The sequence below is a fragment of the Arachis hypogaea genome, chromosome 15 (assembly GCF_003086295.3).
Source record: "Arachis hypogaea cultivar Tifrunner chromosome 15, arahy.Tifrunner.gnm2.J5K5, whole genome shotgun sequence".
Taxonomy (NCBI): Eukaryota; Viridiplantae; Streptophyta; class Magnoliopsida; order Fabales; family Fabaceae; genus Arachis; species Arachis hypogaea.
The window spans coordinates 893,786-918,525 of NC_092050.1; the positions used below are offsets into that span (position 1 = coordinate 893,786).

General features: G+C 32.8%; 3 protein-coding genes, 1 long non-coding RNA gene and 1 other non-coding gene across 6 annotated transcripts; 1 reads left to right on the forward strand and 4 right to left on the reverse strand.

The window, feature by feature from the left end:
- Nucleotides 1–758: 758 nt before the first annotated feature.
- LOC112747396 (uncharacterized) lies at nucleotides 759–3,764 on the reverse strand. The gene is made up of 3 exons (XR_003174882.3): nucleotides 3,201–3,764; nucleotides 1,231–1,301; nucleotides 759–1,114 (listed from the first exon to the last, which is right to left on the reverse strand). It is a non-coding gene; the product is annotated as an uncharacterized lncRNA (long non-coding RNA).
- On the reverse strand, nucleotides 1,354–3,207 carry LOC112747394 (protein HAIKU1-like). The gene has a single exon (XM_025795383.2). It carries the CDS (start codon nucleotides 2,800–2,802, stop codon nucleotides 1,801–1,803), a length of 1,002 nt encoding a protein of 333 aa, XP_025651168.1. The 5' UTR covers nucleotides 2,803–3,207; the 3' UTR covers nucleotides 1,354–1,800.
- A 2,372-nt stretch (nucleotides 3,765–6,136) lies between the features above and the next one.
- TRNAM-CAU (transfer RNA methionine (anticodon CAU)) lies at nucleotides 6,137–6,222 on the reverse strand. The gene is given in 2 exon segments: nucleotides 6,137–6,172; nucleotides 6,185–6,222. It is a non-coding gene; the product is annotated as a tRNA-Met (tRNA).
- Nucleotides 6,223–6,307: 85 nt separating this feature from the next.
- On the forward strand, nucleotides 6,308–9,150 carry LOC112747395 (uncharacterized). Of its 2 annotated transcripts, none has more exons than XM_072217412.1 (3): nucleotides 6,308–6,415; nucleotides 8,378–8,941; nucleotides 9,069–9,150. In XM_072217412.1, exons 2-3 carry the CDS (start codon nucleotides 8,401–8,403, stop codon nucleotides 9,089–9,091), a joined length of 564 nt encoding a protein of 187 aa, XP_072073513.1. In that variant the 5' UTR covers nucleotides 6,308–6,415; nucleotides 8,378–8,400; the 3' UTR covers nucleotides 9,092–9,150. The 2 variants fall into 2 exon arrangements, with proteins under 2 accessions (XP_072073513.1, XP_072073512.1); XM_072217411.1 differs by having other exon boundaries at nucleotides 8,381–8,941.
- A 12,292-nt stretch (nucleotides 9,151–21,442) lies between these two features.
- LOC112747397 (transcription factor MYC2-like) lies at nucleotides 21,443–24,291 on the reverse strand. Its single transcript, XM_025795387.3, has one exon. It carries the CDS (start codon nucleotides 23,881–23,883, stop codon nucleotides 21,868–21,870), a length of 2,016 nt encoding a protein of 671 aa, XP_025651172.1. The 5' UTR covers nucleotides 23,884–24,291; the 3' UTR covers nucleotides 21,443–21,867.
- Nucleotides 24,292–24,740: the final 449 nt, after the last annotated feature.

Genomic DNA, 24,740 nt, shown 5'->3' on the forward strand with positions numbered 1-24,740 from the left:
TTTGTCAACATTATGAATATTTTATAAAAAAAATAATAACATATTTAACTCTTTTTCAAAGTTTAACTATTATTTAACTTCTTGAGAAGCATTAACACTGATTAATTATTAATAAAAACTTACATGAAAATTATTGCTAAATAATTTGTTTAAAAAATAATTAAAAAATAATTAAATTTATCTTTTATATAAAGATGAATAGCCTTTACTTTTTCTCTATTTTTTATCATCAAAACAAAACCGTCACACACCTTCGTTCATAAATCATATATATTGCAAGTCACCAAAAAAAAAAATCATATATATTGTTGTTAAGCCGTCTTTCGTCATCAGCAACTGACTATATATTTTAAGTTTAGTTTGATTCATGTGCACAAAATCAATTCTGTTTATTTGTAAGTAAACTTTTGAGCTTGCTAAGTATTTATGATTATGAGTAAAAATGATAATTTACTCATACATCATGTTAAAATCACTTTTCGGCTAATATTTCAAACATAAATTGATTTTCACATAATTGATTATTTTAAAAAACGATTATTCAAAAAAAAAAATGATCAAAATAACTTCAATTTTTAAGCATTCCAATATATCTTAAAAAATGTTATTTGTATTTTTTTTCTCGCCACCTTAAGGTCATATAGATTGAGTGCATTTTTTCTTTTGATTTCTGAATGTACACTTGCATCGTGTGTATATATTTATATATTAAACAACAATTATTAAAGTTCAATTTTGAGACATTACAAGAACCTTCCTTTGGTCAGACAGGCATCATTATCATTACAACATGAATCAAAGGAATCCTTCTGGGACACAATTTAGAGGATTTGGGTCAAAGACTCCTCAGTAAATATATAAAACAAATCACAAGTATCTTGTGAAAGTGCAGACAACTTATTATCTTCACACATGCAACCACCAATTTATGTAAAGAAAAAATGTAACTCAGCAATATCAGAATTGTGTCTTTCTCCATGCTAGAAATCAAAAATGGAGAAAATACAGGCAAAGACCAGTGATGCAATCAAATCGGTTTAAACTTTTTCAGACCATACCAAAAATGATCACCGGATGATTGATAAGGGTCAAAGGGATGGCAAAATCGTACCATCTGTTCGCAAAAGAAATAACTACAAAAATCAACATAACCTAATCAACTGAAAGGACTGTGCTAGTTGCAGCAATAAGATATTAGAAATAAACACAGCCCAAACAAAAAATCCGAACCTTTTACGGCTATATCCAGCAGAACAGGCACCTGAGGAAATCTTTGAAAATAGCCACTAAATAAAGATTTTCTGGAAAAAAAGCCAGTGAATAAAGATAGGGAACCAGTTCTGATAAGAAATATAGAAAAATGCCAAAGCAATTATCATTTATATGATAATACACTAAGACAAGTATTTAAAACAACTTCTATATAAACTTAACATGAAATTCACTATGCACTTCAAGGTGTAATCCATTATATTACAAAAGAACATGACCTAATCTACATAATAGATATTTACTGTAATCCTATTCCCTTCATGTTACAGATTAGTCTTCCATCTTACAGCTCCCATCCAACTGTCCCATTGAGTTGTCTGATGTTCAATATTTTACCTAATGTAACGCTTGTCAAAGTAAAAGGATTGCAGCCATTGGTTATGAACAAAGGAATGTGAAATTAACACTACAAAAAGCCAAAAAGTGCTCTTACAACTTGATTGTACATTGCGTGGCAATGAACAAGACTAAGTTCAGTCCAGTTAGAAGGACGCATCCCAATAAAACATTTAAACACAAAATGAGAAGCTAGTAATCTCTCCACCTAGGACTTGCAATGGGGAAAAATCCTGAAGGAGATAACGGATACATAAAACCTGGAGAAGGTGGAGGTTGAGGACCAGGACCTAAAATCCCAGATTGTGCCATTGGTGAGAAAGGAAAATTGGGTGTAAGAGGAGATGGAAACTGAATTCCTGGAGACAGAGGTAGATAAGGAGACCGAGGGGGAGGTGATAGCAAATTTAGGAAACCGGTTGGAGAAGGCAGGAGGAATTGTGAGGTTGGAGAAGGTAGAAGCGGAGGTCCATTTGCTTGTGGATGTGGAGAAGGAAAGCTAGGCACTGGAGGGTTAGTGGCATTTGTTGGTGGAACAGGACCATTTAATCTTGGAGAAGGAACCACTGGCATGGGAGGATTAGGAAGCAAACCGGATGAAGGTGGTGGAGGCCGACCATTTCCCGATACTTGTGGTTGAGGGAGTGGAGGCAGTTGTGGGTGTCGATACGGTTGAGGGTGAACTTGATTACCCCTTGGACCTGGATCCATTATTGAAGTTTGAAGGTAACGCATGTAAGCCGAGATAGGAGACTCAGCTGTGTTAGTCCATATATCAACTGGTGTAAATGGTTGCAAAGGGGAGCGTGACGGCTGTCCAAACTGAGGTGGTCTAGGCATGGCACTACTATAAGGAATTGGAGGAGGGGCTGTGGGAACTGGCATTGGTGGAGGGTGGCGAGGCCGAGCAATTGGTCCTAATGGGGGAGGCCTAATTTTCTGCAGTCGCATACTCTGCGGTTTTGGTGGATTGTTTGGTGGAGGTCTAAGTGGAGGTTCTTGTGATGGCGATCCAGTAAGCTGCTGAACAATGTCGCGAAAATCATTCTTGCTTATGTTGTAAACCTGAGGCTGTGGCTGTTGTCTAGCAGCATTATTTCCAAAATTGGGCTGGTGTAAAGGGCTCTTTCTTATATTTTTCCCAATCTTATTCACACCCAAACTATCATTAATCCTGTTTTTGGAGTTATCCATTTGTAGATACAAACCCCAAAACACACTCCAATAGAAAAATTTATCACTTGTTTTTCCCTTTCAGAAACACAACACAATTCTTAAACTTCCAAAGTACACCCAACAATTCAAAATTCGAACAAAAACACAAACTATGTCACAAACCAACCTAAGGAACCTCCTAAAACTTAAACAATTCCAATACACTACCTCAACAAACCAAGCTTGAGCTGAAATATAAGCATCCTTGAAGATTGAAATCGAAAGCAAATCCTAACTCAAAAAACCAAACATGCATAATTTTCTGATTTGAATCTTAATTTAACTACGACTCCTTTTCACAGAGGCAACATAAAGGTCAATCCCAGCAACACCACCGAAATTAACCCTAGAGCCGAGATAAGAAGCAGAAAACATACCCTTTTTATCCCAGCTCCACCAGAATTCGCTAATCGAACAATCCGAAAGAATTCTCCTCAACACGAATGCAAGCCGATCAGATCAACAATCCAAGATATCCAACACGAAATAAATCAATAATGGGAACTTAGGGTTTCTGAAAAGGAGAAGACCCGGAAAGGGGATTGAGAAAAATTGAAACTTTGAGCTGCAGGGACTACGACTTCTGAGGGAATCGAAAAGGGTATTGAGGAACTGCGACGAAGTCGTTGAGTGTGGAAAGAAGGTGGGAAGGGGGTGGCGGGGGCGAATACCCAAACCCTAAATTAAGTTTGGGGGAAGAGAAGAGAAACAAGTTGGGTAAAGTGGTGAATTGGGGAAATGAATAAATCAAATGAATTAATGAGAAGAAAAGAACAGGTTTTTAGTCAGCAGCTGCCATTGGATTAGGGTCCATGCTGATGGCGGTGGTGGGACTTGAATTGACAAGTTTTTGGGGGCGGATTCCCATTTTCCAATAAACTACTCCTTCCTGGGTCACCACTGTTAAGCGCCACGATTAGGACTTAACAACGCTTTTTTTTTTAGAAAAACCAATTCTCATGCCTCTGTGATAAGAAATTATAATAATTTTATGTTAGTCTATTTTTATTTGGATGTCCACTCCATCAACATATGTTGACCTATTTCCCGTGGGCTAATGCCCTAGTTTATTTTATCATTTTTAGAGTGGGTAAGGATATAGAATAAGGTTTCAATTCGTTTTTTTTTTTTTAATCAAAGGTGTTAACTTTTATTGCATGAAAGGCTAAGTATTTAAAAACAAGTTGAATTTGTTTGGTAGTTAACTCGTTAGTTTGTTTAAGTAAATTGTATATATACAATAATTTATTGATCAATAATAAATTTTTAAATAAAATTCTGATCCGCAACAAATTAATTATTTATACATATAAATAAGTATTTTGAGAGATACAACAAAAACAAAAAAATTAGGGCAATTTACATAAATAAAATGAATGAAAATTTTTTTTACTCAAATGCAACAATTGAGATTCATTTACTTTTTTATGTAATCCGTGATAACATACAACGTTTAGAGGATTACACATAAATCGTGGTAACTACCACGGTTTATGAAGAGAGTTGTTTGATCATAAATCATTGGAAGTTACAACAGTTTATAAAAAAAGGTTTTTGAACATAAATTACTAGAACTAGGCACGATTTATGCAGAAGAAAACTCTATATACACACGGTGAAAATTTATGTAATATTTGTACAATATTTTTTTAAGTTTCAATCAATAAGCATTTAAAGAACCATCTTTAAATCATAAGCCATGTAATTCAAATATCATTGCATTCATATTTTCTAAAATTTCAAAAAAAATAATTTTTTTGTATTATTATAATTAATTGAACAGAGAAATAATAACAATGACATCGTAATTTTAATTAATATAATAAAATAATTTATTAATTTATATTAAATTATTAATTTTAGTTAAACTTAAAAGTGAAAAAATAACTAAAAAAATTTAAAAATCTTATGTTAATCAACATGTACATAAAATATTATGTGAAGATAAGTATAAACATCAGGATAGTCAATAAATAATTACCGAAAAATAAAAAAGAGCAAAAAATGATATTATAAAATAATAAATTAAAATTTTAATTTATAATATTATTTAATTGATATATATCTAACTTTTTCTTCCTCGTTCTTTTTACTATTTTAACTCTTAGAATTTACAATTATTTTTTTCTTTTTTTTGGTAACTTGAAACAGCCAAATTCTTAAAGTTTGGACGAAATCATAATTTTATTTTTAAGGTTTTAAATCTCTTATTTTTATTTGAAATTTTTTTATTTTTGTGATTTTAATTTTGTAGTCAAAATTATTTATTTCTTAAAAATATTATGTTTTATTATGATTTTATTCTAAATATCAATAAAAGTCATAATTGTAGTAGCCATAATACTAGTTGTAGTAATTTAAAAATAAAAATAACAAAAAATATAAAAAAATGTTAAAAAAATATTATTTTCTTATTCTATTTCGTCGGAATATATATATATATATATATATGTGCGCGATTTATATCTTGACATATAGAAGGTAATTTTACTATTAGATTAAATAATAAAAGGAATACATCAAAATGATTTATTGATTTTGACCTTAATGAGAATAAAATCAATAATATTCTATTTTATTTAGTATTTAGAATTTAATAAGAACTAATAACCAAAATTATCTTATAATATTTATCCAAAAAAATTACACTTCAGGTTCAATAAAGATTCAAGTGATTTTGTTTGAGGAATATATAAAAAAAAAAAGAAAAACACATATTAGAATTGGAATAAACAGAAAATCAAAATGGTATAAAAAATTAAGATCAAATTCGTTCAATCATATTCATGAGTAGAGATATGTTTCTTTTTTTAAATATATTTTTCAATCATTTAATGGATTGTCCTGGGATTAATAAATTTAAAAAATTTTTAAGAAGATAATAATAGAAAAAATTTAATATTTTACAAAAAAAATATAGTTTTGATTAGAGAATAAAAATAGAATCAAATATTTATTTGAGACAAAAATAAATATAATATTTTAAAATTAAAAATGAAATTAAGAATTTACCAAAATATTAAAAACTAAATAATACTTTTAACTTTTTAGAATATTTTATGAGATTATGAATTTTGATCATGGTAGTTTTATTGTAACATAATAATTTTAAATGGTCGAATAAATATGTTAAGAATTCATTTTTACAAAAAAAAATTAAAAACTAATGATGATGATGATATACGATAAAAAGAAGTGGTTATTAAACATCATATAAAAGGACTAAAGTTTATACAATCATATATTGCCAAAACGTAGTATTATAATATTATTAGGGATCGATAGATAGATACAAACATAATAAAAAAGTAATTGGGGTGAGAGAGGCTCGAACTCTCGACCTCAGGATCACTCAGATAGCTATGAGACCTACGCGCTAGCCAACTGCGCCACCACCCCATTTGGTCATTAATTACACAAGAATTTTAAATATAATATAAATCATATGTTAAACTTTGCATTTTTATACTGTTTCTGTTGTAGGAACAAACCTTGTTGTCGTCGACATCAAGAGTAAACCGCACATCGTTTCTCTCTCTCTCTGTGACAATCTGAGGGACAACGCTACAAGTTCGGATCTGCTGCCACCAAGGTATACCCAACTGAAATTCCCTTTCTGTTCTGTCATTTTCTCAAACACTTAAAATTCAAACCTTTCAGTTAAAAAAAAATTATCAACACTATTCCCCACTCTATTCTCCCCCCCAAACACTGATTTCAGGATATGACAGGAACCCTTTCATGTTACACCCTATTGTGTTCAAATTTTTCTGTGGTTTGATTGCTATATTGTTCTAACTCATTATTAACCCCTTATTTCATTGAAGTTCCGAACTTTAGCTTGATTTCTTAGTCTATCTTTCTAAAGTCAATTCCTTGTTAAAGGAGATGCTAATTATTTTCCTATGCAAAAATATTGCTGATTTGTTCCTTCAGCGTGCCACATTATAGATGTCTGTAGTTCACACTTCACACCCTCCTTTCTGTTGTTTATGATCCGGGCTTTGCAGTAATTATAATTAACCTGCTGATCATTGAAATGGGTGCTAATTACATTTTACTAAAGATATCTAAAAGCTGTCCAAACGAGTGTTTTCACAACTCAATAGGAAGTGACACCTGAAATTCAACCACCCAGCAGGCTTTGCCTTTAGTTTAGCTAATTTACCCCAAAAGCAAATTCATAGACAGACTTTATCAACCAAAAATCGAAAATTTCATAGAGTTTATCAAGGTTTTGGGGGCTTAGGGAAATTAGCAGTTATGTAGCTTGCATTTGTTTACTTGTTTTGTTGGCACATGGGATATACATTTTAATTGTATTGAATCCTCTGAGGATAAGATTGGTTGAGTGGAATATTTCAACTTTCCATAATTGGCTAATTGCATCCAAAGTTCTTGATTAACGATCCAAATTAATGAGTGGGATCAATGGTGCATTCCAAAGATTTACCAAATTTTTGAAGTAATAAACAAAAATGGAAATGAGAGAGTACATTATCCGGACACATTTAGCCCATCATTGTTTGTGAGACAACTTAAGAGGGATTTGCATTTTCCAGAACATGTATTCTATATGATATCTTTGTTTTGATACTCTTCACTTTTCACTTTGTTCATGCCATGCTAGAGCCGTTGTAGTTTTCAATCTCTCTTCTGCTGGTCCATGTTTTCTAGTTGTTGTAAATTTGAGATACTCTTCTAACTCAGACATTCACCCAACTGCACTTGCACTGCTTTATTTTTTCTTATTCCTCTGCTATGCTTCCATGAGCTCATAAAATTCTCTTAGTTAAAATTTCAGATCATTCAGAAGTGTAAGTACAAATTGCATGATTCTTTTTCTCTGTTATTAATAAGACATGAAGTGTGTTTGGGAGTTATGAGGAAAGGAGAGGTAAGGTTAAGGGTAAGATGAATTATATTAGGGATTAACATGGCACTTGTTTGGGAGTTTAAAATAGACTGATGTGGGGTTATGAAATCTCCACTTTGAGTGAACTCTAGAAGTAATTAGATGGAAATTGTTGGGGGAAGTATAAGCCTTCTTCCCTCTCTTCTCTTAAATCTTACTTACAAGCATACACACCCTAAGGAATGTCTTGTCTGGAGCAGAAAGGCCACTGATTGAATTTTTATAAAGAGGACTGAAAGATAAGCGAAAGATATGAGAATAGCCTCCCTCTTCTTTTTTTTTTTCCCATCATGGACTTCATAATTTTGCATTTTGAACACTGGAGGTTTTTTTGGTTAATTTTGTATTCATGATTGTTTTTGTTTGTGCTTATTCTATGTTTATATGGCCAATGTATATAATAAAACCAAGTGGCAATTTTTTGAAGTAATTATTTTCGATTCACTCTATTAAAATGTTGTTTCGTTGGTTAAATAATAACGTGATCAATGGTGATATTGGAGAAGTTACTAAAGCCTAAAGGGATTTAATAGTCTTGAAAGGTAACATGTTCTAATGTGAAACATGAGATGCTTGAATCAAGGCAGGAATGCCATGGAAACGATTTGCTGATCCTATCATTTTTTATCTTGATTACAGCAGATGCTATCTCTACACTGAAAATGGAAAACATGCAAAGTGCCTCTGGAAAACAAGATAATTCCATAATGAAGTCCATTGAGCAAAGAGCACGCTCTAGAGGGCGTAGCGACTTAATGACTCAACGTCTGAAAAATCGAGAGAGGCAACGAAGATACAGGGCTCGCAAGCGTCTAGAAGCCGAAACCAAGAAGCCTTTTGTTGTACAAGAGACTCCAGCAGTGCAAGTAGAGCTACAACCAAATGGGAATCACAACAGCTTTGTGACTCAACCAAATGAGAACCACAACAACTTCATGACCCGCATATATTGCAAACGGGATTGGAAAAAGGATGCACGGCGGGTTCATCTTCTGAAGCACCAAGATACAAATGGATCAATTGATCATTCTTCAACATTAACTAGTGTTCCTGAGGTTGCATGTTTAGCTGTTGGGAATAAGACAGAATCCATGCTAGAGAGGGAAGTTCAGTTTGGATCTTCTGTTGTTGTCAATAATGAAACTCCTAATAGAGGCTTGCTGGGTAGAAGAGATTGGAAAGCAGAAGCTAGAAGAAAGAAAAGTTAGTGTATTTTTAATTCTTCTTTACCTGAAAAGAATTTATCAGTTTTCCCTGTTGAATTTTTCTGTTGTATAATACAATATTGTATAATGTAAAGATTGCTGGATGGCCTGTTACATTTTGGCAGGTTATGATGTTATAAGCAACTAGCCATCATGGATGGAAATCTGTTCTTATATTCAATCAATATGGAGGTTCTTGTGCTGTAATTTCAAGGGCAAACTAGATTGACTTTCTTTGAGATTTGTGATTTGGAAAAAAAAAAATTATGACTCCCTTTTATTATTCTAAATTACATGGACCTCTGTTACCTAATTTCTTTTTGGAAGAAATTAGTGTAATCACGGAAGGACTAGAGGGGGAGTGTATAGGATTCGTCTTTTCAACAATTATGAAAGCATCTTGATAATAGATATGTATGTTGTGAAATATATAGATCAATGGATGTCATGAACTTGGTATAACATATGCACCAAACTACCAAAGGTGAAGCAATTGAAAGCATCAATTTATGTTACTTTTGAGTGATGTTACAAATGTTATATGATGAGTATATTATTAACGAGAGTGTATTATAAAATATTAATCATAGAGATTCATATAATAGAGAGTACAAATAAAATCATTTTATTCTCTTTATTTTATTTCTATATTTACTTCTCTTTTTTATTTATTATTTTATAATACGTTATCAGTACGAAATTTTAATAAAATTTAAGAAAAAGAAGATATAAGGTAATGAGTTTTAATTATGTCAAAATTTTTCTTACATTCAATTTGAATTCTCAATATTTTAATAAAATAATTAGTTATTATCAATATTAAAATTTAAAATTCATATTTGATTAGATACGTCCTAAAGACACCATTAAGGCAAGAGTATGAGGCTTGAATTATTATATTAATAAAAATGTCCTGAAGACACTATTATAATATTGATCTTCGAAGAATCGCATATAATCCATTTAGATGCATAAAATTTTTAACTATGACTATACTCTGTAATTGCAGTATTATCTGATTTGTCACATCAAAAATGAATTTTTCTTTGGTAAAGGATTTTTTTGGAGAAGTGTGGTACAATAAAAGTGAGTATGTTATTCTAAAGGAATATGTTACGTATATATTAAAATTAATTATTAAAATTAGTCATTAACATAAAATATATATTAAATATAAATATAAATTAAAAATAAATTAAATTATATATGTATTTATATACAAATATATTAATAATAAATTTTAATAATTGATTTTAGTATACGAATAATATTTTTAATATTCTAAAAGATTATACATATTTTGTAAAGATTCTAAAAAAAAGACATAATCATTCAAAAGAGATTATTTTTCTAAATATCTAAAGTGTTAAGTAATATTGCGAATTATTGGATCTTAAAAATACTATTTAATAATAAAAACAAAAAAGCTAAACAACTAAGCAATTTTTTAACCAAGTCACAGCATGAGCTTTTTTTTCTTTTTCGTACACGTTTTTTCTGATGTATATTCTCTTTTTTTTTTTCTCCTCCTTCTTTTACCTCCTCTTCCTTTTTTATTATTGTTGTGGTCACCACCACCATTACTACTATCTCCTTATCCTCCTTCTCTCATTTTGAGTTATTATCTTCTTTATTTTTCTTCCTTTCCTTCATTATCATCATTATCATCTCTTCTTTTTTTTTTCTTAGTTAAATATCACACAACTAGTTTAACAATAACAGAAAGACATAATTTAGTTGTAAATGACACATGATTTTTTAATGAATAACATTGAAATTTAAGATGTATGACACAAGAAATCTTTAAAAAATCACAAGTCTAAAACCGACTTACTCAAATAACAAATTATGTTTAAATATGTTTTAATTCAAAAAACACATCAAATTGTTGTAAATGATTCAGGAATGACTAAGTCTTTTATATATTAGTTCAACAACACACCATCAATTCATTGATAATAAAAACACATCATTTAATTAGAAATAACACAAGAATTTTTGATAAATAACAGAAGAAATCTTTAAAGAATCACAAATTCAAAACCTTAACTCACTCAATCAACAAATGATGTTAAGAAAAGTGCATCATTTAATTAGAAATAATATAGTTAAGAAATTTTGATGTCAAAATTAAAAAACTTCTTGTCATGACAAAAAATTTTAGTGTTATTTTTCTGATAAATTTTACACAAGTCAAAACTCACATTCCTCCTCCTCCTCATCATCATCATCATCATCATCATCATCATCATCATCATCATCATCATCATCATCATCATCATCATCATCATCATCATCATCATCATCATCATCATCATCATCATCATCATTTTCTTCTTCTTCTTCTTTCACATTTTCGTAATTCTTGTTTTAGCATCTTAACAAGAACTTGTGTCATAGTTAAGAAATTTCTATATTAAGAAATCTATCTGTGTCATAATTAAAAAGTTCTATTTTTTTTTCTAATAAATTCTATACAATTTAAAAATTCCACTCTTTTTTCTCTTCTTTTTTACAATCTTCTTCTTTTATTCATTTTTTTAATTTTTTTTTACAATTCTTCTTTTTTTACTCATAACAAGAATAAAAAGAAAGAAAAATAAAAAAATAAGAAATATTGTAATAACCACAATCAGAAAGAGAAATAAAAAACTCAACAACAACAGTAATAAAAGAACGACAATGAAGAAAAAACGCATAAAGAAAAATAAGGAAGAATGCCAAAAAAAAGAAAGAGGAATGAAAAGAGAAAGTGCATGGTTCACGCATATATTGTGTAAGTGGTTTTTATTAGATTTGAGCCAACTTTATTAGACTTAATTGACAAAAACACTTAAATGTGTAATGAGACCCAATTATAAATGCAGATTGTTTTTCTTTGATAGAAAAAAAAACTTAGATATTTGATACTTAGATTAAAAAGTGTTAGCATTATAAAAAATTATTTAAAAGCTTCAAACTCTATAATAATAATAATATGAGCTTACTTTTAAGTACTGGATTCCAATTTATTATTATTATTTTTAATATAAATACCTAAAAAAATTGGCTTAAACTACAAAAACTTACAAGATAATTAAAGCTTCTTTTTATTGAGCAGCAATGTGTTACAATAAACAATATATCAACCTCATAAATGTTAATTAAACCTTCTGCCATTTCTCATCATATACAAACCTTTCTCATATATATCTTAAAAGCCGTAACAATTTCACATTTATAAATCAAAGGTACAGGTATCAAAGAAATCTACAAATTGAACAATGAATTACATAAAGAAGTAAAAGAAAAAAAAAAAAAGCTGTAACTTGTTGCAACATGGTGCTAAAAAAGCGCTCTCATATTGCCGCAGCAGCTTTCAAACTCCATACCATAATCACATACACTATCTTCTTCCCAGATCTGTACACTTTTCTCATTCTTTCCATCTTAATTATCAACAACCAGATTCTCAAGATTCCAGTCTCTCCTCACCCCACTACTCCGAACCAATCTTGGCTCGGAGCCTGGAGATGAAGGAACATCTCCAGCGCTCTGAACACGGCGGTGTTCTGCCTTGATCTTAGACAGAGCACCGCCTTTCAGAGTCGTCTCGCATTTGAACAAGCTTCTATCAACCTTTCTGGTGAACAATTCATTATAGGAATCTGACCTTTCAAGGACATGGCTGCACCTGCATGTAAGGCAATTTAGACTCATGGTGTTGTTTCTTGTGTCCCAAGTAACCCAATATTTGCTAAGGTTGCTGCGGATAATGTTGGGTTGGGAATGTCTTTTTATAATTTAGACTATACTCCAAAGGGTATGAAGTGGAATGACACATAATCTGTTGCAAAAACTGAAATGTGGATTTTTGTTTTGTCAGATCCAGCTGGTGGTTTGTTTTTAGCATAATTTATGCACTAGAAAGTTCCCTTGAACATAGCTAAGCCATTCATTTCTTTTGGTTATCTTCTACAATCTATATACATTCTAAAAGGAGTTATTTTTGTCAAATATGGCTTATCAGCTTATTATTTTGTGTTATATTCTTATCTTTCATTCACTTAATAAGATGAATTACTATTTATTTTGAACCCTTTTTTAAAATTAAGAACCAAGGTCTGTGGATGTAAATGGATCAATTTAGCAGCTTATTATCTCTAAATAGTAACAATGAATAAATAATAACCTAGTTCTATATTTGTATGTAGCAAAGTCAATATACATATATAAGGTGAGCTGTTATCAATATGGTCAGTACTATTATCAATTATCAAGCATATTTTTTTTTGTTGGTACCGTATGATTATATATTTTTTTTTTTGTCATAGTATCGGTTGATAACATAAGTATTAGAAAGTTCAGCCCATTTTACTCGTGAGCTAAAGATCGATCAGCTGGATATTAAAACTATTGAGCCCAATCTATTTTTTACCAGAAACATTGTGTATCGTTTCAAATAAATAAATAAATATATTTTGGGCTGTAGCCCGTTGTATCAACTAACAAAAACTTACAGCAGAAAGAAAAAAGAGACATTTGTCTGGAAAAAAAAAAAAACTTTTTTCTTTAAATTATTACTATTCGACTAAACCCTAATTAATTTAGTCACAAAAAAAAAAACCTAATTAATTTAATCCAATGAGATCCCATAAAAACATATATAATTCTGTCTTTTTCCTTTTTTATTTATTTCAATTCTCAAGGTGAGCCACGTTGAGAATTATTTTCATAATAAAAACTTTATTTACATAATAAAAAAAACTTCTATTTATTTACATAATAAAAATTTATTTATTTTCCATAAAAAAATTATTTATTTACACTTTTATTGTATTATTTTCATAATATAAAAAATCATATCTTTGAGATAGACGTAAAATATCAATTGATCTCTTAAGCAGCATGAAGCTCATTGACTCTTCTATTAATATTTTTAAGTATGAATTCATCTCAATCAATATAACACCTGTTTTACTCCTCTAATTATTTAAAGGGTAAAGTATTATTTTGATCTCTAACATTTAGTTCGAATCTTAATTTAGTTTTTAATATTTTAAATATTTTACCTCAGTCCAAAAAATTTTCAAACGTCTTATTTCAGTTTTAAAAAAAATTTAAGTGGTTTCAATATTGTTCTACTATTAAATTTGACAAATAATCCACATATTGAAGAATAAATAGCATTTAATTTTAGTATGTAAATAAAATTGATTTATCAACGATCACCAATATAAAAAATTTTACTTTAATTTTAAAGCGTTGATAATTAATTGTTAGGATTTGGAGTTTTGTACTAAAATAAAATTGAGAAGAAAAAGCATTATAAGAAGATTTTGATTATAATTTTCTAATACGTAAAAGAATATATGATTTAACTATTATTATTATTATTATTATTATTATTATTATTATTATTATTATTATTATTATTATTATTATCCGGCCCCTAACAATGTGGTGAAACAATACCGAAGAAAATGCATAATCAAATAAGGAGAGTTTTTCACACCCCCCTATAAGTAAACGATATCATGTGAACTTTGAAGTAAACATATAATATTTCCATTTTCCAGACAAAAATAAATAAATAAATAAATATTTTTCTATGCAAAATGGTCAAATGATTTATTTGAGATCTATACAATTATATTACAATAGTTTTCAACTTTTCATAACCCCGGGTACCTTTAGTTTGACCATAAGCAATTAAGCATTAAGCAACTATATCTCACTTTCTGCTCAAGCATCTAATTTAGACAACAATTGGAATTTTCTGAGAATATTTTATCGTTAGAATCATAGTACTCATTAGAATATGTCCTTGTTAATGCATGAACCTGGATAAACAACCAAACAAATTAACAGCGATTTGTCTGGTAAACTGTTTAGGACAATATTACAAAATCTTTAGAGATTGAAATGGTCATAATTGATTTTGTTTGAAATCACTTCCTTAAAATAAAAATGAAATCCGATTATGATCTTGTATTTAGTAACATCTCATGTTTCCAAATGCTATTAACCTGACAACTTTTTGTCACAGTCATTGACTTAGGTAATTAAAATGACAATATATATAAGTACTATACGAAATTACTTCAATTATATATCACTTCAAATAAGTTTTTAATTCCACCTTCTTTTATTATCTTTATAAACGGTAACATTATAAAGACAAAAAAAAATTCAAACTTATTTTATTTAATATTTATTAGTTTTAATAACAATTAATAAATATCTAATGAGATAAATTATTGTTATTTTTTATTATTTTTTATTAAACATTTTTGCTTTATAAAATTGTTTCATTTTGACTAGATGATCGCATACATTCTTTTAATTTCATTATTTTTTATTAGAATCGTGAATCGCCATTGGTTAGTTTAAAATTAGATCTAAGAGAATTGTATGATTGTAGTATGTTCTATTTTATTTTTTTTCTTTATTTTAATGACAAAAAACAGCCCAATTGGGTTTACATATAAACGAGACTAGGTTGATCTTCAAGATGGATAGTTCTATATATAATAAGTCTAATTGTTTATGGATATAGTTTAGATCTGAAAAATCTTTATTTGCAACTGCAAACATGTGTTCTTAATTTGGCGATTTCAGAAAAAGACAATTGCTTAACTGTGTACGACAAAAACAGATATTAATCACTTTCAATAATGGGTCATTATCGGGCCCTTGGAAGGTTATTCATTATAAGAATAAGAAAATAATAATAATAAAGATTATATATTTTTTTCTTGTCGTCTTGTTGGATGTCACTATTCCCTTATAAAAAAAATCATAAAAATAAAAAATCATGTCGATGTGGATTTTCTTTGGTTGTTGTTAAAGCCTTAAAGGCTTAAAGGCAATGATTTAGAAAAGTTTAGAGTCAATAATTTTATTAAATTCTGATCATTATGTAATTAATAAAAAATGAATAATTTTATATTATTTGATGAAATTTTGTATTATTAAAAATATTATTAATGATTATTGATGACTACAAATCATAAAAATGGATTTAGATTCTCTAAAGTTTGAATTTTATTTTAGAGAATAAAGTGTGATCTCTCACAATTAATTTTATAAGTAAGACCAAGAATAAATATAAAAAAAATTATTTAAAAATAAAAAAATTACATTTTACTCTCTAAAATAAAATTCAAATTTTAAAGTATCTAAATTCCACAAAGATTAGTGACTATTTTACACTCCTCCAAGAATTTAATTAAGTGCGCTGCTTATGGCAGCATCTTCTTTGTGGTCCACTTCTTTAATTTAGGATCAATTCCTATATATCCAACTGTTTTTATATTTTTGAAAATGCATTTCGTTCAAGAAAATATTATATATATTTAAAGTCTTCATTTTTAGAAATTTTAATATCTTCAATGAAAAAACTCAAGGCCAGAAATATATATATATATATATATATTAATACTTTTAGTTAAATAATTCAATATCTTTTGTTCAACAGATTAATACTATATTTTTAGACTGGCTAATTGCTAGTTAGTTGACCAAAAATAATAAATTATACTGATTATATAACATTGTTTATATATAAATACTACTTGGGGAGGACTATTAACTCGTGTACCTCGCTATAATTGTTTGCTGGGTAAGTAAGACTTTTGTTAAAGAAAAATTTGACTTAATAACCATAATCCTATGTTTTGTATATACACAATACAGGTCTAAGGTTCTTCTTACAAATATGGAAGAAAACGAGAAATGGACCACATCCAAATAAACATAAACATGCATTAAAATATGCGAAGCTTGGATATAAATAAATAAGGTACACAAATCATATAAATTTTTTATGTCTCAATCAGGAAAGAAAAATGAAGCGCTCCCAAAATTTTCTAAATGTACAAGCGATCATTTGCATCAGCATGGAATTTTATTAATTTAACTTATCTCGATAATAAATAATCTTCACAAATCACAATAATCATTAATTTACAGATCAAGAATCGTGGGATAAACATGTTGTTAATATTTTACTGAAGAGGGATTGGGATCAATGATCAATCATCTCCCTAGTGATGATAACTACGCGTATCTAAATTCTATTCGTTGCTACTTTACTATACAGTTCTTTTCCTTCTTAAATTCTAATATATAATTTATTTATATTGTTCTGTGTGGGGACATCACTACTCTTTTAAGTTATCTGCACACATTTGAATTTGGTATATAATCCAATCGTATTCCTTTGGCTGCCTATCATGGTTATGAAAATAATTAATCATAATCAGTTAATTAATCACTATATGTTCCAGATAGACTATAGTGATGGATTAAAAAATTGATACCTTAGTACAATTTGTTCACTCTTAAGTCAATAAGGACCCCTCGTTTTTTTCGTTTTACTTCTGTTTGAAACATCAAGATCAAACTCACATTTTTCTTTCAGAAAAAACTGTAGGTTCCTATTTATATATTTTATTTCATATATATATGTCTTATACAAAATAATTATCTATAAAAATAATCAAATCTAATAGAAATAATATAAAACATCGTAACAAAATAATTAAATTTTGTTATGATATTCTTTATACCCATACCCGAAATATACGCCAGACCCAATAAAGTTAAAAGGCCGTATCAAAGAGAATGGCTTCGTCCACGCATCCGATCTCTTCTAAGAGGTTAGAATAGCTCGAAACAGGAAGCTCATACTTAAGTGAGTAATTGCTTCCCAGAATCTCCCATCCACTTTTAGAAGGGAGATCTCAACAACCCTAAAATAAAAGGACGGTTATCCACCATTAGAAGTGGAACAACTTCAACGGTAGTTATTAGCTCATCTCCTATAAATACTATAACACACTCAGGTACTTTTAAATTCCAATACTCTAAACCTGCTTAACAACTTGCTGACTTAGGCATCGAAATGTCTTGCAAGTACCATCCCCACCTATTCAAACGCATTCGTACAACTCGGACGGCGGCTCCCAGACGTGGACAAATCGGAGACCACTCTCCACCAACGTTTGGGCCTTTCATTCGAGCCCAATCATCTGGTTTCAGGTAAACCCCATAACATTTTAACCGTTGCCAAGGACCCGGAAATCAACGCACAACGGCGAACGACCAACATGAAGACGGACACACTGCATCTGAGTCCGATCAAGAGCATCAGGACGCGGTCAATAATAACCAAGCAATAATACCTCTACCAAGAATGGAGGGACCGTGTGGTGAAATCCCCTCAGGTGCTCAGGGATCGAAGAGAATCTCCTCTGAGGTTCACCAGCCCAAAAGGGAGGGACAATCTCATTCTATCGATCTCATGGGGTTACTACATGGCCACCAAGGTCGACTCGAGCAATTAGATCAAGAGCTGGAATGACAACGTGAAGCGGAAAGAAATCTAAGGAAAGAAATTGAACGACGAAAAGAGCTTGAAGAAAAGCTCTCGAAGTTGGAGTCCAATCTCCGAAACAAAGATTCTCGCGCAGATTGGAAGGATATCCCATTAGGGGAAGAAGACCCGTTCACGGAGGATATCATGAGGGTTAAAGTTCCCCGAAACATCAAAAACCCCTTATATGAACCTGTATGACGAGACAACTGACCCGAAGCATCACCTCAGTAAATTCAAAAGTTGGATGTACTTGGCCGACGCATCGGATGCTAATCGCTGCAAGGCCTTCCGGACGACCTTAACGAAGGCGGTCATGAAGTGGTTTGATAGCCTTCCCCCTAGGTTGTCACCAGCTTTGACGATCTCTTGCATAAGTTTCTTACGCGATTTTCAATTCAGAAAGATAAGCTCAAGTATGCCCCTAGTCTACTCGGAATAAAACAGGAGGTTGGAGATCCCCCGAGAGACTACATGGAAAGGTTCAACAAAGCATGCTTAGAGATCCAAGACCTGTCTACTGAGGCAGTAATAATGGGACTTGTCAATGGACTCCGAGAAGGCCCCTTCTCTAAGTCCATCTCAAAGAGACACTCGACGACTTTGAGCGACGTACAAGAACGAGCTGAAAAGTACATTAATATGAAGAAAAACGCCAGGTTACGAGAACCAAGTTGGTGACTAGGGCACCCTCACCAGCCAAAAGAGAAGGAAAGGGAGTCCAAGAGAAAGGAAGAAGTCGGATCCGAGAAGCCTATAAGATATTACACTTATACTCCTCTACGGGTTTTCCTAGTGGATGTCTACAGAAAAATCTGTCATACTGAAAAGCTTCCTCTTCTAAGAGGTCGGAATGGCTTGAAACAGGCAGCTCATACCTAACTAAGTAAGTAACTACCTCCCAGAATCTCTCACCCACTTCTAGAGAGGAGATCTCAACAATACTAAGATAAAGGGACAGTTATCCACCATCAGAAGTGGAACAACTTCAACGTGGTTATTGGCTCATCTCATATAAATACCCTGACACACTTAGGTACCTTTAAGTTCCAATATTCTAAACCTGCTTAACACCTTGTTGACTTAGGCATCAGAGTATCTTGCAGGTATCACCCGCCACCTATTCAAACGCATTCGTACAACTCGGACGGCGGCTCCCAAGATGTGAACAAGTCGAAAACCACTATTCTCCAACGTTTAGGCCTTTCATTCGAGCCTAATCATCCGGTTTAAGGTAAACTCCGAAACAGATACTATAATAACATTTTTCATAAATACTAAATACGTATCAACATACAATAATTAATTAGTATATTCTTCGTAGACTCTTTATTATGATTTTGAGAATCAAACCAAATCAATTAAATTATCCAAGTTAATAAAAAACCATCCCCAAACCAATTCGATTTAAGATAAAAATTAATTATCAAGCAAACTAATTAAAATAAAAAATAATTAAAAAAATTAGTAAATTAGTCAAACCATAGTTAATCAATTCAAAATAATAAAATTAAATATATATATATATTTGTTTATAACTATATTATTTGATTACATTTGCTGTTAAACTTAAACCTCTATTAAATCTTAAAATTTGATTTTCATAACATTGCTCTTTACTTTTTAGTATGAATTTTTTGTACAGAAATATTAATTATCCTTTAACTTTCAACTTTTAGCAAGTCTTTTTAAAGATTTATTATTATTTAATTAATTTAAATATTTATTTTTACATATAAATTAATAAAAAATAAAAAATATTTATTTTTAATTTTTCTTTTTTTCTAAAAACTAAATAAAAAATAATATTTAAAAGATATTTAATTGCACTGTATTTTATAACAGTACCGGAGGCAAGCAGCCAAGCTCCTCTAACTGCACAATTTTGATGATACAAGTCAACGTACATGAATTGATAATTTCATTCATTCCGTGTCCAGATGGATCACTGAATCACTCAGTATTGGGTCATGCATGCTGCGTCTGATTTTTTCTCACAGCTGTAAGGCTACACCTTCCATTATTATTATTGTGGCCATGCACCATCCTCCCACTCCAAACATAACTTAGTGTTTAAATAGTAACACCCTCTGCCTTTGCCACAACATTAAGCAAAGCAGCTTCACAAAAGTTGATTTTACAGCTCACCACTAATACTATGTGTATCCACATGATTTACTAGGAAAGCTGTTTAAAACCATTTGCAAATTCAGTAAAAAACTTATGAATGCTATAAGAACCAAATCCAAACAATAAATGAATTTAATTCTTTGTCCATATATGTACATACCCTTGCTAAAAGCCAAACAAGGGTGTCATATTTATGACAATTTAAAATAGTACTAGTAATTAACAGAAACAGATAGGATTGGAAATGCATCTAATGGTAAAACATTTATTATGACCATTTAAAATTACAGAAACAGATAGGAATTAGGAAACCCATGAAAGCCAGCCTCTAATTCAATGTTATAATTTCACCCCAAGCTGAAAGAGAAAGAAGCACCCTTTTGGGTCCTTTTCTAAACTCTAACGGTGAAACTGCCAGTGGCTCGTACACAACCAACTTTGGACTAAAGTTAGGATTCCAAAGAACACCCTTTTTTCACCCTTAATCCTAACAATAACATGCATGTCGGTAGACATTGTTCATTGTCAGAATTAGCACAGTACCCTAACAGGAAATTGACTTTACCTTGTGCAAAATATAAGCAAGGTGTATAGAATAAAGTTGGTATGTGTTGCTTCAAGCGTTTACTCTAGATCAAAGTAATAACAGTTAACCAGCACATAACACATTATTTAAACCATTTTCACCACTACTAAGCGTATATATATACAGATTTTCTGCTGACACATGCATTTTTCACATGGCTAAAAAAAAAGCCATCAACTCAAGAAGGCAAAAACTTGAGGTTCCCAACGTCAAGATCAACTCATCACAAAAGACCAAAATTTTCTCGTGTAGTTCAAAGGAAGCCAAAACGAAGCAAAAACACCTGCAGCAAGGTTTTTTCTGATGATGATTGGTTGAGCCATAGTAGTGTTCAAAAAGGTTGCATAGTGCACAATAAAACCAGCAATGAATCACAGAACTGATAAGCAAGCTGCAGAAGAACAATAATAGTAACAAAACCACAATACAACTCAGAAATTTTATGAGGTTCACTTTATTAAAAGCATATATACATAATGTAATCTAGATAGACAATATATGAACACAAAAATATCCTATTTCTTAACTAATTACTTCATCAACGCTACACCTATTGTTGCCCACAGATTTGATTTAAAAAAAAGTGTCCTCGTCCCTAGCTAGCTAGTTCTAGTGATACATCCAGCTTCCCAAATCAAACTACCTCAAAACTCAGATACTAAGCTACGAAAGAAGAAACCCCAAAAGAGTTACAAAAGAAGTAGAACTTATATCATACAGAGATTGCTACCGGGAAGGCCTTAAAATATCCCAGAGCCCACCACAAAGACCAGGAGCAAGTGAATGACATCACACACATTCAGGAGCACCACCAAACACATGATGATTCCTCACATTTTGTGGAGAAAATCTACCGTACATCACCACCAACTTTGGATGTTAGCGCCGACCGGAGCTGCTCCTGCGTGTAAAACCGGCTACCCATCTTCACTGTTGCCTGTTGTATCATCAAATCATTCACCACAGACACGCTGGCGTGGTGGACGTCCAAGTCCAGCTCCATCAGGGCTGCCATCAATCTCGCGGCAGGGTGGTTCTTCTTGCTGCATTGGATTCTTATCATTGCATCCCAGCCAATTATCTTCACGTCTATATCCAAATCAATAAGCTTCCCACCACCTACAAGGTTGTTGGAGGACATCCTTAGTTCCTTGTCTGGAAGAGGAGGAGGAGCTGAAGAAGCTTCCTTTTTGACATTATCAAGATCCTTCTTCAGTGAATCAAGCTGCTTCTCTAAGCCATCTTTGTCTGATTCGAGGGTTTGAAGCTTTGATTTGAGCTCTGTGATGTAGGAAATGGCGTCGCCAAGGAGTGAAGCTTTGTCCATCTTTGAAACGTTTGGAACTACGGCACGGAGGGCGTAGAATCGCTGGTTGAGCTTCTCCCTTCTCTGCCTCTCCGCTTCCACGTGGTTCAACGGTTCCTCTCTGCCATTCGCCGGCTTCCGCCCTCTTTTTCTTGGCCGCTTCTCCGGCTCCACCACTCTGCTGCTTTCGTTCTCCTTCACCACCGAGGCCTCCAGGTCTGAGTGGTCGGAATCACCGCCTCCGCCACTGGATTTCATGTTCGACGGCGGAAGAATCACACCGGATGTGAAAGAGAGCACGCCGTCGTCGTTGTTGCTTCCTCTCGAATTCGGTGACTTCCTCTTTTTCCCGTTGTTGTCCTCGGCTGCGGCAACGAACTGCGACTGGCCGGAGAAGAAGTTCGCGTTTCCACCTCCTCCGCCTCCGCCTCCACCTCCGCCATACGAGCTCCTCTTGCTCTCGCCGAAGCTCAGAATCTCACCAGATTCCGGCTTGAGCGAGTGATGCTGACCGTTCCCCGTTTTGACGGCGTTACTACCGTCAAATCCAAACTCCGAAAAGTTCAACTCCCTTGAGAAGAAGCTCCGGTTCTGCGATTGAGACGCGCCACCAGCGTGCGTGTTGTTGTTATTATTCGGCAAGTGAACGGAGCTTGGGGTTTCTGCCAAGGCGCTCGAACCAGGGTTAACGGAAATAACCGAGGCAGGAGTGGTCGTTGTGACGGTAGTAACGGTGGTAACAGAATCCCTAATTTCAGAGTCGTTAAGCCATAATGAAGAAGGATCGTTCTCACCTTGATCGGCGGCTGTGGTAGTTGTGCTGCCGGTTAACGGCCACGATGAGCCCACGTCGATGCTGTTGCTATTGAAATTGAAGAGAATCCTAACCTTGTTCATCAGATCGGGATTTTGGAAGATCATCTCCGTGGAGCCAAGCTCAACCACCCCGTTTGAGGAAGGTATGCAAACCAGGGTTTGGAGCCCGAATACCTGGCCTTGTCTGGCCCGCTCGCACGACGAACCGGCGAGTCTGTCCGGGCCTGTGAGCCAGACCGGGCTCGAGTGGTAGAAAGCTTGGCCGGGGAGCCCCGTCCCGCTTACAAAGGACTGCGTCATGGAGACTAGGAAGAACCACTCGGTGTCGGTGACTTCCTCTTCGACATCGTCGGAGGGGGCGGCAGCGGAGCCGGAAATCAGGGAATTGAGCTCGCGGAGGACCTTTTTACGGTGATCCTGCTCGGCGGGGGTGGTGGTTTTGGTGGATTTGGCCTTTCCCTTGTCTTCATCGCCCTTGTAATAGCCGTCGCCCCAGCCGAGGACGGCGGTGGAGGCGGAGGAGGGGTAGTCATAGGAAGACTGCCAGAAAATAGCATATGTCCAGCTCTCCCTAGCCCCTTCGATGAGAGCCTGGAGGCGCTGCTGGAGGGTATCCTGATTAAATACGGCGGCAGAGGAGGCGGATTGAGGGGGAGGAGGTGGCGGAGGCCAGAGGGAAGAGAGGTCGGAGGAGGTCATGAAGGCCTCCATAACGGAGGAGTTGTCGTCTGTCCAGAGGTTCATTCTCTGCCCATTCAGCAAATTCTGTATTTATTATCTTTGTTTGGATTATTGAAGATAGAGAAGGGGAGAAGGTTGCAGTGTGAGTGAAGATGCGAGAGATAGAGATAGAGATAGAGATAGAGATAGAGAGAGAGAGAAGGACAGCCCGAGTATGTGTCTGAATTTGAGAATGGTGGGGGATGCATTTGGGTTCGGGATTTATTTGGAGTGCATTTGGGTTGAATTTGAGAGCGAGTGAGTGAGTGAGTAATGAGTAACTAGGCTTCCAGGAAATGGGGTGCAACTGTCCTTGCTACTCGCGGGCCGATTTACCCGCAGGATCGGATTCGGCCTCGCCCTCTTGCAATCTTACTCCTTACCATGTTATCTATTGTTTTTGGTTTATCATGTACCTTACTCTTTTCGACCCTTCATTTCTATTTTCTTAATCGCCTGCTTAGTCTCACTTAATTATCTAACTTTGCAAACTACTTCTTCGGATTACAAAGAATAATTCTTTTATCTACTTGCTGCAGTGTAAGTATTTTTTCTAATTACTTAAACACTTTAAAATTAGACATTATTTTTAACCGATGAAAGAAAACAACGAAATATGATTTAAACTTTTTAGTGTGTTTCCAAGATTTACTAAAATAAGAATGTAAATTTGTAGACAATAATTTTAGTTATTAGTTTAATCATTTGTGTCATATATTGAATAGAATGAAATTTATAATTTATTAAATTAAAATGATTGTGCTAATTATATAAGTTAAAATTTCTTAACAATAAGAAATAATACATGGAGCTTTTTTTTATTGATAGATGACAATCATTATAGATTCGATCCGGTTTAAAATTTGTCCAAAATTAAAGCA

What these genes read in the sequence shown, in the direction of transcription:
- LOC112747394 (XM_025795383.2), bottom strand. Translation starts at nt 2,802, where the DNA reads ATGGATAACTCCAAAAACAGGATTAATGATAGTTTGGGTGTGAATAAG.
- LOC112747395 (XM_072217412.1), top strand. Translation starts at nt 8,401, where the DNA reads ATGGAAAACATGCAAAGTGCCTCTGGAAAACAAGATAATTCCATAATG. An exon ending in AGAAGCTAGAAGAAAGAAAA is followed by an intron (nt 8,942 to 9,068) that starts GTTAGTGTATTT and finishes ACATTTTGGCAG; the next exon opens with GTTATGATGTTATAAGCAAC.
- LOC112747397 (XM_025795387.3), bottom strand. Translation starts at nt 23,883, where the DNA reads ATGAACCTCTGGACAGACGACAACTCCTCCGTTATGGAGGCCTTCATG.